Source organism: Microcaecilia unicolor, chromosome 8 (assembly GCF_901765095.1).
Source record: "Microcaecilia unicolor chromosome 8, aMicUni1.1, whole genome shotgun sequence".
NCBI classification, from domain to species: Eukaryota; Metazoa; Chordata; class Amphibia; order Gymnophiona; family Siphonopidae; genus Microcaecilia; species Microcaecilia unicolor.
This window is the reverse complement of record NC_044038.1, coordinates 201,962,210-201,974,853: the sequence shown is the minus strand read 5'-3', so window position 1 is coordinate 201,974,853 and position 12,644 is coordinate 201,962,210. Positions and strand designations below refer to the sequence as shown.

Here is a 12,644-nt window from a genome sequence, read left to right as displayed (position 1 = left end):
CATTATTCCTAGAGAAATGTCAGCCATTTTTGTAAACATTTCCATCAGACTGGGAAGTCACACCTTGAAGAAGAGACTCGGTAGCTCATGTACTGGGAGGTACCACAAGAAGGCCAGTATTCTCCAGGGTTACTAGGATTCTACAGGGTGACTATGAGCATCATCTTTATATCCTCTTCCCCCTCCCTAGCTGTGTGCCATGGTGCTCAGCACTTGCGGAAAAATCCAGTCCTTGGAGTTAAATAAGAAATTCCATGCAGAACTAATTGAGCCTACCTGCTAGTGAGAAAGATACTGGGCAAAGAGAAACCAGCTCTTACCATACAAACAATGTCGAATAGACACATGTCCTGCACAGTTCTGGCTGGAGAGTGTGTGGCAGCTGGGGAGTTTCCTGGCCCGAAGGACTTTTCTGAAAGGCATATAAAAACAGTAATGGCTGGTGTTAGAAAGGAGCACTATCCCCTTAATTCTATAAATGGTACCTAAAATTAGTCCAAGCAATAAACAACAATGGAGAACAGATGAAGTGTCCAAACCATGAAGTGTGTGATCAAAATATTTAAAATTATGCTTTATTAAAATGACAAAGGACCCGACACAGGCCGAGTTTTGACCTAATGACCTGCATCAGGGAGCCAAAATATATCTGTGATCATCAATTTATTGTGTGATATCCTTGTACAATCAGAAGGAATAATTTCTATATAGGACCGCTAATGATACTCAAGCAGCACAGCTTTCATTGGTTAATTTGGCACGTCCTTTGTCAATTTAATGAAGCATAATTGTAAATATTTTGCTCACACGCTTCATGATTTGGACATTGCATCTCTTCTCCATTGTGTTTTATTGTTTGGACCATTTCTGTGGAGATGTGGAGGGGCATTTTCGAAAGGGACATCCAAGTTTTGATTTGGATGTCCTCGCAAAATGTCCCGATCCAGGGGCGTGGAAACCCGTATTTTCGAAACAAGATGGACGTCCATCTTTCATTTAGAAAATACCTTCAGGGACATCCAAATCCTTAAATCTGGTCGTCCCTAGACATGGATGATTCTGATTTTTGGCGATAATCGAAACCAAGGATGTCCATCTCAGAAACAACCAAATGCAAGCCATATGGTCATGGGAGGAGCCAGCATTTGTAGGGCACTGGTCCCCTTGACATGCCAGGACACCAACCGGGCACCCTAGGGGGCACTGCAGTGGACTTCATAAATTGCTCCCAGGTACATAGCTCTCTTACCTTGTGTGCTGAGCCCCCCCAAACCCACTACCCACAACTGTACACCAGTACCATAGCCTTTACGGGTGAAGGGGGGCACCCATATATGGATACAGTGGGTTTCTGGTGGGTTTTGGAGGGCTTGCTGTTTCCTCCACAAACGTAACAGGTAGGGGGGGATGGGGATGGGTCCGCCTGTCTGAAGTACACTGCACCCACTAAAACTGCTCCAGGGACCTGCATACTGCTGTCACGGACCTGAGTATCACATCTGAGACTGGTACAAAATATTTTTATAGATGTTTTTTGAGGGTGGGAGGGGGTTAGTGACCACTGGGGGAGTAACGAGAGGTCATCTCTGATTCTCTCCGGTGGCCATCTGGTCATTTCGGGCACCTTTTTGTGCCTTAGTCGTAAGAAAAACCGGTCCAGGTGAAAACGTCCAAGTGCTCGTCAGGGACGTCCTTCTTTTTTTCCATTATGGGTCAAGGACGTCCATCGCTACACCTCCAACACGCCCCTGTGAACTTTGGCTCTCCCTGCGATGGGGTGCAGTTGGAGACGTCCAAAATCGGCGTTTGATTATACCGATTTGGACGTTTCTGTGAGAAGGACGCCCATCTTCTGATTTGTTTCGAAAGATGGGCGTCCTTCTCTTTCGAAAATGAGCCCATTTGTCTTCCTTTTTTGTTTGTGCACCTAAAATTAGACGCCCAATTGTGTAACTCAGTTATAGAATAGGATCAGTTGCACACACAACCTAACTAGTTAATTGGTGCTTAATTGCCACTTAATTGGAGATAAGTACCAATAATTGCCTTTAACAAGCATTAACCAGCACTAATTATCAGTTGAGTGTGTAACTGACTTACGTCCCTTTTCTGTAAACTGAGCACTTAACTTCTCTCCTGTGCAACTGCAAAGGAGGAGTAGCCATGGACAGGGGCATGGGCAGGTTAGGGGCATTCCCAGGATTTAGGTGCAACGTTATAGAATAAAGTAATTTCTCTGCCTAGGTTGGGCGCCAGTATTACACTGGGTTATAGCAGATGTAAATCTAGTGCACAAACGGGTCCTTTTTCCAAACTGCAGTAAAAAGGGCCCTGCGGTAGTGGCAGGGGCCGTTTTTGCCATACTCCAGGGCTCTTTTTCCCACAGTGGGTAAAAAGCCCTTAAAAAAGACATGGCCACGCGGTAAGGTTATTCATACTGCGTGGCCATGTAGGGGGAAGCACTTACCACCACCCATTGAGGTGGCGGTAAGGGCTCCCATGGAAATCTGGCAATAACCGGGCAGCGGGCAGCGCTGCCTGATTACCACTGGGTTAGCGCCGCACTAGAAATTTCAGAATTATTTTCTGTAACACTGGAAATGGAGCACACTCAAAGTGGAACTACCGCCGGCGGCCATGTTGGGCCAGTGGTAGTTCCAGGTTGCCACACAGCAACCCTTTAGTAAAAGGGCCCCAAAGTTAGGCATGAGATCAACGCTTACGCTAGTATTCTGCATAGAATGCTCTACGCAGAGCGCCTTTTGCAGAATATTAGTTTAGTGCGGATCTTCCCAGTACCTAACTTTGGGTGCCATTTACTGAATTCCCCTGATTTGTGTAGCCTTGATAATGCACTGCCATGTGTTTCTTGTATTAGCCAAACATCTGGGACAGAATCTTGGAAAGTGAACTTACATCTTGAGTCTCAACTGATACCAATCAGAAACAAGCAAGAGCAGGGACAGAAAGTTTTAACTGATTCCAAAAATACAAATGAGTACAGTTTAAAAGCTTACATTTTTGGAGAAGAGTTTTGTATACTCTAGTGACCCCTCATTAAAATATATATCACAGGACACTGTCTGGCAGGCCCTCGTACCAATTGTTACTGATTGCACACAGGTCGTACATGAAGAAATAACTCCAGCAGAAAGGGAAGAAAGCAACAGACATGGCAGAGATTAAAGAATGAAACCGAGATTCAACATAAAACTTGAATAATTGTTTTGATCATGGAATTGTCAATTTGTTTGCCTGTTCTTCAGGCTTTGCAAAGCTTTTAAAGTTATAAGTAGCCCTTTGTCTTATGCACTTTTGAAAATACCATAGTTCTCTCCCTGTAGAGGTGAAGCAGTCATTAGCCAAAAGTGCATGGGAGAAGACTGAGGGAGTTAGCAGTCTTTGAACCTTTGGTCGCCTCACCTGAGCTTCTCAGGTTCAAGAGGAAAAAGGAAGGGAAGCCATCAGGGGCAAAACAGTACTTTCTTTTTCCAGTTTGCAAAATTAATGTCATGATGTTCAACTACATTCACACCTAGGATGGAAGGAGATGGTTTGCTAAAGTTTTTCCAGTGGTTAGGGTGGTGGACTTTGGTCCTGGGGAACTGAGTTCGATTCCCACTTCAGGCACAGGCAGCTCCTTGTGACTCTGGGCAAGTCACTTAACCCTCCATTGCCCCTTGTAAGCCGCATTGAGCCTGCCATGAGTGGGAAAGTGCGGGGTACAAATGTAACAACAACAACAACCAACCAACCAACCAACCAACCAACCAGAAAGATACTTTCTTATTGCCTTGGTCTCTAGGGGGCACCCTATCTTGAAGACAGTCACCCCCACAGCTGTTCAATCCACTGATATCACCCTCAAGGATATCAGAATTTCCAAATGCCCCAAGAATGATTTGGCAAGTTGCCAGGCTATAAAGTTGTAAAATGTGGTTGGTTTATAGGGTCCATGAATGAATCCAACCTACCTTCTGCCGACTGTGGGAAGGGGAGATCCTCATAGCTTTCCTTTTCTTTGCTAGGTGGTTTCTCAGTGCTATTTGTAGCATTCACTGGAGACACTAGAGGGATGGGCAGGTCAAGGCAGGAGCCCTTGTCAGGCGGTACAGCTCTTTGATTTTCAGTTCTGTCACAAAGTCGAGTGGTGTAATGAGCACCAGATGAAATTAAAGGCAAAGGACAGTACTACAACAAGCTACCAGCTTCCTAATGGCAAACTGTAGTGTCAACAAACCTACCTTGGAGTTTGAGGGTACAGCTTTGATATTATTTTCTAAATTATGATTTTACACTTATGGACAGAATAAATCTAAAGAAAGCTAGTATTCAAGGAAAAATTAATCAGCTGTCTTTAATTACACTCTGTTAGCCTGATAAAACCCCATCTTTAGCCTTCTAAAAGTTGGACTGCCTCCCCTTGACTTTCTTAGGCTCTTTTTCCTCACCCTTTTAATCTCCTTGGAGCCCTAAACATACATTTTGATATCTCCACCAATCCTATAACCCGTTACCGTATAACTCTGCTCACTGAACTGCATCTTTCCCCAACTAGTTCCTTTTCCAACTCATAATGCTGGACACACCTTTGATATCTTGACAATGCCATCCTCTCTCTCTCTTCCCTACTGAATTCTCTGTCTTCCCTTTCTCTACCTTGGTCTGACCATTTTTGTTTGACTTTTCACTGGTCTCCTCCAGCCCTGAGCCATACTATCCCTTCCCCTCAAATAGTACCTTATAGGAATCTAAAAACTATAATACTGGAACATGTCCAGGACAGCACTGAGACCTTCTCTGCTTTACCCCTTGATGAACAGACTGCTCGTGGGAACTCAGCTCTTCATAACATGCTAGAACAGAATGCCCCTTTACAGAAGACCCAAAGGCATAGTTAGGTGGGTCACTAGGGGAGCAGCCACTCCCACAAATGGACTTCCAACAATGCCTATTTTTCATGTGATCTTTCGCATTTAAAATACACGCCATCACCATCGGCAGTCTGCTCTCCTCTCCCCTCACGCCCTCAACCTGGCTATGCTACTGAGAAGACCTCATGACAATCTTCCAGGAAATGTCAACTTTGGTATCATTGTGTGAGACCCCAGGCCAGGGTTATGGGGTGGTCCTGTCAATAAAACAGCCAAACAAGATTGTAAGCATGAAATAAGGGTTTTCTTAACTTAAATCTGAGGCCTGTTCTTTCACAGGCCTAGAACAAAGGTAAAGACTCTTGTCTTCAGTGGGAGAAAAGATTTTACTTGGGCCTGTGGCCGACAGGGCCCCAAAACACAGACTATAGCCTGTGACAGCCACGCCGCAAACACAGTATGTAGTTTCTATCTTTCTCTCTTTGTATTTCCAGCTCTTGCTCCAGCCAGTCCTCAGAACAAGGCTCACAATTCTTCAAATAAAAGATTGGCTTACCTCAGCCAGATCACAGCAGCTAGGAGTGTTCAGTAACGGCCTATGCTGGGGCTTCGGTTCTTCTGTTCCTGGCTTCTTGACCTCAGTTTGGCCCTGTCATTTAAACTCTCAGGCATTGATTCCACCCCTCCTGGCTAACTTCCCCCCAGAGCGGGATCAGTGCTCTGAAGTTGGCCCAGGCTATTTAGAAAAGGACTTTTCTTAAGGGTGAGGGGCAGTGTTCTATAAACCCCATCACAGCTTGGTGTAAGGCAACTGAATCAACAGGTGTGACTTGCCGAAAAGTCACTCACATTCAAACCCATCATCAAATTCTCGAACTGCAAACAAGTAAGCCACACTTCTCAAGCATGATCTTAATGCTTCTCGTCTAAATGGAATTGTAAAAAACCTCATTGTTAAACCTACTGCCTTATCGTCTACGTCTCCATCAGCTGAAGTCTTAATTAAGCGATGAGGCAAGACCTTCCTTGGCTGAATCTGTGCTGACTCTATCCCATTAAATCATGTTTGTCCACGTGTCTATAATTTTATTCTTTATAATAGTTTCCACTATTTTCCCCAGCACTGAAGTCAAGCTTACCAGTCTGTAATTTCCCGGATTGCCTCAGAACCCTTTTTAAAAATTGGTGTCACATTGGCCACTCTCCAGTCTTCAGATACTACAGACGATTTTGACAGGTTACAAATCACTAGTAGCAAATCAGCAATTTCATGTTTGAGTTCCTTCATACCCTGGGATTGGTAGCATGAAATGGTGCTACTAATTGGGTTTCTTCCAGGTACTTGTGACCTAGATTGCTCACTGCTGGAAGCAGGATATTGGCCTAGATGGATCATTGATCTGACCCAGTATGGCTGTTCTTATGTTCTTATGACCTTTCTGCTGTGTTTGATCTGTAAACCACTCTATTCTTCTCTGACTGGCTGACCTAAATGTAACATAGTAGATGACGGCAGAAAAAGACCTGCACGATCCATCCAGTCTGCCCAAGAAATCTGCCACTTTTTTGTGTATACCTTACCTTGATTTGTACCTGTCTTTTTTAGGGCACAGACCGTACAAGTCTGCCCAGCACTATCCCCGCCTCCCACCATCGGCTGTGGCACAGACCGTATAGGTCTGCCCAGCACTATCCCCGCCTCCCAACCACCAGCCCCGCCTCTCACTACCGGCTCTGTTATCCAATCTCGGCTAAGCTCCTGAGGATCCATTTCTTCTGAACAGGATTCCTTTATATTTATCCCACGCATGTTTGAATTCCGTTACCGTTTTCATCTCCACCACCTCCCGCGGGAGGGAATTCCAAGCATCCACCACTCTCTCCGTGAAAAAATACTTCCTGACATTTTTCTTGAGTCTGCCCCCCTTCAATCTCATTTCATGTCCTCTCGTTCTACCGCCTTCGTATCTCCGGAAAAGTTTCGTTTGCGGATTAATACCTTTCAAATATTTGAACATCTGTATCATATCACCCCTGTTTCTCCTTTCCTCCAGGGTATACATGTTCAGGTCAGCAAGTCTCTCCTCGTACGTCTTGTAATGCAAATCCCATACCATTCTCGTAGCTTTTCTTTGCACCGTGTCGATTCTTTTTACATCCTTCGCAAGATACGGCCTCCAAAACTGAACACAATACTCCAGATGGGGCCTCACCAACGACTTATACAGGGGCATCAACACTCCCTTTCTTCTGCTGGTCACACCTCTCTCTATACAGCCCAACAACCTTCTAGATACAGCCACCGCCTTGTCACACTGTTTCGTCGCCTTCAAATCCTCAGATACTATCACCCCAAGATCTCTCTCCCCGTCCGTACCTATCAGACTCTCGCCGCCTAACACATACGTCTCCCGTGGATTTCTATTCCCTAAGTGCATCATTCCCTAAGTGTGTAGCACTGCCTTAAACTAGTTTAAATCTTATATCACTGACCACTCATTTGCTGCCTGTATTAATTCTATAAATACACAAGTTATCAATCCACGGTCTAATCCCTTTTAACATCTTGTTGTCTCCTCTAGCTCTACTTATTCAATCACTCAGTTTTATATTTTTGATTTGTATTAGTAACATTCAGATTTTGGCATCTACTCAAGAGGCTATACAGATCTGTATCAGATCAATGGATAAAGAACAGATTCCAGACGGAAAATCCACAAAAACGGATCTTTATTAAAGATTCTACCCAATGTGCTCCACATTTCACCTGACAAGGGCTGCTTCAGTAGCTACTGGCAATGAGTTGAGCTTTACTGAGCACTTTCACAGTGACCTTGGAGTGTAGGTCTGGTAAATCCCCAAGTGTGCTGTGTACCCCTGAGGCAGCCCTTGGATAAAATGTGGACCACATCAGGTCGGGTCTTCAACAAAGAACTGTTTTTTTTTTCTCTCCAGATTTTCCATCCAGGATCTGTTCTTTTTCCATCATTCAGATTTTGGCTCCATTGGAGTTGTCATCTCCACAATTTATGTCAGAAATCTCCTCTAAACTTGACAAAATTTGCCGACTGCTAACAACGAATATGAAATGAAATCATTCAAAATCTGAAGCCATCATCTTCTCAGTTCAGTCTCTTCCACTTAGTGTCTCTCCTCCTACTATACATGACATCACGGTTCCCTTCACAAACAAAGTGAAGATTCTCGGAGTTGTCTTTGACAATCTGCTATCTTTTCGACATCAAATCTCAACCGTAGTCAGCAAATGCTTTCATACAGTAAGAGAAGTTTGCTGCATTCGCTCCATTGTAGAACCTCCCTAATTTAGGGGATATTTTACTAAGCTGCGGCAAAAATTGGCCTGCCCTAGTGTGGGCGCACAAAATTAGCATGTGCTGGGCCATTTTTTACCGTGGCAAGTAAAAAGGCCTTATATTAAATGGGCCAGTAAATGGCTGTGCGCTAATATTAAAAGTAGTGTGTGGCTATTTACTGCCTGAGCCCTTACCGCCATTCACTTGGCGGTAAGAGTTCACACGCTACTCGTGCGGTAATCAGGCAGCATGCGGCAATGTGGCTACACTGCTGATTACCGCTGTGAATCTCCCCCATGGTCAGAAAACAGAAAAATATTTTCTACCACAGGAAACTGAAGGCGCCAACTTCGAAATTACCACCGGGTGCCCGTGCTATCCCGGCAGTATGGTTGATCTAGCATCCACTACCCATGTGGTAGCCCTACCGCTGCTTAGTAAAAGGACCCCTTAGAACGTTATTACTCACTCTTGTTATTACAAAACTTGATTACTATAACTCTGTCTATCATGGTCTCCCCCTCTCTCAGGCTAGAAAGATGCTTCACAATAAGAAACGTTTCAATCACTTCACTCTTCTTTTTTAATCTGAACACTGGTTACTGGCAGTCTTTTGTATTATCCATAAGTATTCAACTATAATCTATCAGGCACTGCACTGAGGACAACCTTTATTCCTAGTAGACTTGCTCAAATCTTACTCTCCCACATGAACTTTATGCTTTTCTAATTATAAACTTCTAACAGTTCCACCACATTGTCACATTTGGCTTGACACAATTCTAAAATCATGCTTCAATGTGGTAGCTCTTCCATCTGGAATAGTCTTCCTCGTAGCCTCCATTTGGAAACCTTATTCGAAAACTTCATGTAGGCCCCATGACCAGGAACCAGTTTAAGGTATTTTCCTTTTGTTTGTTCCCCCCTTCCACCTGTTTCCTTACACTTTGTTATTATGAAAGAATTGTATATTAGACCTACCCTGTTTTTCTTATTCCTTATGTGCGCAGTCCTGTCATCTCCAATTACTATGTATTGTCTTCCATTTTGTCCTAATTTTATTTTATTTTGACTTAATGTTATCTTTATCTGTAATTTGTAAACTGCCCAGATGTATTATTTTCACCACACACAGTATATCAAGAAGTAAATAAACTGTAACACTGTAAACTGTATAATTTTCACAAATTTTGTTGGTGCTTTTCTAAGAACTGTCAAAAGCATTTCTGGTCTGGTTCAATGAGTTCATCTCTTCAGCTAAACTGGCCCGAATCTGGAGGAGGACTATGAAGCATGAGCGGAATATGACCACTTCAGCGTCATTTTCAAAGGGTTGGAAACTCCCCGTGAAACAGCTGAGGAGAGGGGATCTCCTTTCCACGAAAGTTGCCCTGTTCAGACATACTGTACTGGGGAACCTGGTGGGATTATTTAGGAACTACAACCCACAAAAATTACACTGTAGGGCAAATCACTGTTTACATATTCAGTTGCTTAATGTGATATTCATCAATCAACAGCAAGTCGCCGTAAGTAGGTAATACAGGACACAGAGGTCTGGCAAAACCCGTATTGCAGGGTTATTAAGCACCTCTTGGGTAGTTGCACCCTTGAAAAGCTTAAAAGTTCCTGCTAAAAGAAGCATAAGCTGGAATCTATTTCTAGCACAGAGCTGCACCCTTTCTGTGCCTGCGGCAGCTCTCTATGGGTTAAGAGGCACACCCTCTGGGTACTGCCCGGTTTATTTCAGGCATTATATAGTATAACTGCAGCAACTTACTCTAGGTTTCGAGGCTTTCCCAGTTCTTCCCTAAGGGATGTATTTTCTTCCTTTAGTCCCCTCAGCTCATTAGCTGAAATTACAAAACCAAAAACACAACATCATTCAGAAAAACCTTTTCACAATGCAAACATGAGCGACTCACATTAGCCCTGTGCTTCTAGAATAAAGTCTGTGCACTAGCCCAAATGAGTAAAACCGGTGCAGGGAAACCCCGAGCAAACACTGGTTTGTTTACTCTGTAGACAATGACAAATTACTTCAAAAATATATTAATGCAACATTTCAGAGGAGGAAGAGGAAAGTAAAGACGCTTTTCATATTAAACCCAATTATGATGGTGCATCGATTATTGATATTCACCCTGTCCATCTCAGGTCCCCTAGTTATAACCACAATTTAACCTGCTGAGCTGCTACTTTTGCAGACCTCCTTAGGTTATATGGGGTCTTGGGGGTCTCTAGAGAATATGGAATTAGGGAGTGAAGCAAGAATTGTCAAGGGGATACAATTTTGCCATTTACAGTAATACCTTGAACCGCAGTAGGAGCTCCACTGAAGCTGCACTTTACTATTTCAATAGAGATTTCTTTATATCCTAATAGATTAATAGCTCCGGAACCAGGTAACTAGTCTAGATTTAGACATGAACAAAAAACTTTCCTGTCTGGAACCTAAACTGTTACAGAAATCACAGCTAGGATGGTGCAATTGGAACAGGGTTCAGTCACAATGAAATGCAATCTGGGATGACTGTCCTAATTATCATTTGCCAGCACCTAAAAGAAAAAAAAGCAGCAGAGCCAAGCTAAGCACCTCACTTCACCTTAGAAAAACTGCATCCCTGTGCCAAAACAATGCTTAGAGGTTGAGAAAAAGGAAGAATGAACTCAAAGCCTGCCAGTTCAGGAGCAACTGTTCAGGGGATTCTTGTATGAGGAGGGAGGATGGGAGGGGGGAGGAGGAGAGAGTGTCGGACATCTTTATTCCTTTCATATGAAAATTATGTTTCTTGGCACAAGAGGGCCAAGGGATCAATCAACCTAAAGCCTTTAACAGCTTCCTGGTGAGATGAATTGGATGGAGCTATCAGTCATCTCTGGGCTTTCCTCACCTTGTATTTGGTGAGAATATAGGGCACAAGTGACCAGAATCACCAACCATAGCCAGGTTATGCTGGTTGATTTTGTTCTCCCATCCCTGGAGCTCCACAAGAGCTTCTTCTATAGCAACCAATAGTCTCATATTAACCGGAGAATGTGGTGAAGGTGGTTAGCTTGGCAGAGTTTAAAAAGGGGTTAGACGGTTTCCTAAAGGACAAGTCCATAAGCCACTACTAAATGGACTTAGGATAAATCCACAATTCCAGGAATAACATGTATAGAATGTTTGTACGTTTGGGAAGCTTGCCAGGTGCCCTTGGCCTGGATTGGCCGCTGTCGTGGACAGGATGCTGGGCTTGATGGACCCTTGGTCTTTTCCCAGTGTGGCATTACTTATGTACTTCTTTACATGCCAAAAGAGCCCAGGTTCTTGGATCTGGCATCTAAAGAAGGTGACACGGGACTGTGCAAAAATTGCAGGGCACACTTTAAAGGTGGAGGGAGCAACCCTATTATACCATTCGTCATTGATGTCATTGATCTGCAACAACCACAAAGAAAGAGAGCAGCCCTTAACAGAAACGGGTCCATACAAGGGGGAATTCTATAAATGTGTTTAAAATTCAGTGGCGGAAAAATTGGCACTAAGCACGATTCTATAAAGGATTTCCTGTACTTAACTTTTGGTGTCAGACTTATGCCTGCTGAAACCTGGCAAGTTTGGCACACTGAGGCAGTATTCTGAAACAATGGACCCCTTTTATTAAGCTGTGTAGGCGCCTACGTGCACCCAAAGCACACCAAATTGGACTTACTGCCTGGCCCTTGCGGTAATTTCAATTTTGACGCGCGTCCACTATGCGTGTCTGAAAAATATTTTTTTTATTTTCTGTCGCGCATAGCGGATGCACGCCAAGTGGCATCTGATGTGCATAGGTCATTACCACCCAAATTCTTTACCACTAGGTCTATGGCTGGCGGTATGGTCTCAGATCCAAAATGGATGTGTGGCAATTTTGATTTTGCCACACATCCATTTTCGGCAAAAAAAAGAGAGAGCCATTTTTGCAGGCGCGCTGAAAAATGGGTCTGTGTGCGCCCAAACCCTGTGCCTACAGTACCACAAGCCATTTTCAGCATGCCTTTGTAAAAGGACCCCAATGTGTATAACTTTTCAGAATGCCCCTCCCATAGCAATGCCACCTTTAAAAAATTATTTTTTTTATTTATAGCCATTTAAATTTTTACAAGTGATAAAACAACTTGTTGGAAATACAGAGAAAGTAATATATAGGAATTATTTCAGTCAGGTAATTCTATTTACTTCCTTAGGCCACTAAATAGGGAGAGTGAAACAAGACAAGGAGATCAATTAGACAATAAACAGAAAAAAAACGTGGTATTAACCTGACTATCCCCAGATATTACTCGTCTAATTCATTATTCCACATTGATCATCTGGTTGGCTTCTTCAAGGCCAATACGGTGTAAAGTCAAATCATTTCATTGAAAACATACTTATTATCCAATATTAGTTAGAAATAATACATCTGATTACATTCTTTCTCTTTTA

General features: G+C 43.4%; 1 protein-coding gene across 2 annotated transcripts in view; it reads right to left on the bottom strand.

Annotated features, from left to right (window-relative positions):
* The window catches only part of RBBP8NL (RBBP8 N-terminal like), a 72,917-nt gene that overhangs the window by 26,722 nt on the left and 33,551 nt on the right, over window positions 1–12,644 (bottom strand). For both annotated transcript variants that reach the window (XM_030212254.1, XM_030212255.1), the window contains exons 9-11: window positions 9,969–10,041; window positions 3,975–4,132; window positions 321–412 (exon numbers count right to left, since the gene is read on the bottom strand). In XM_030212254.1, the coding sequence (XP_030068114.1) occupies window positions 321–412; window positions 3,975–4,132; window positions 9,969–10,041 (323 nt within the window). The remainder of the gene's footprint in view (window positions 1–320; window positions 413–3,974; window positions 4,133–9,968; window positions 10,042–12,644) is intronic.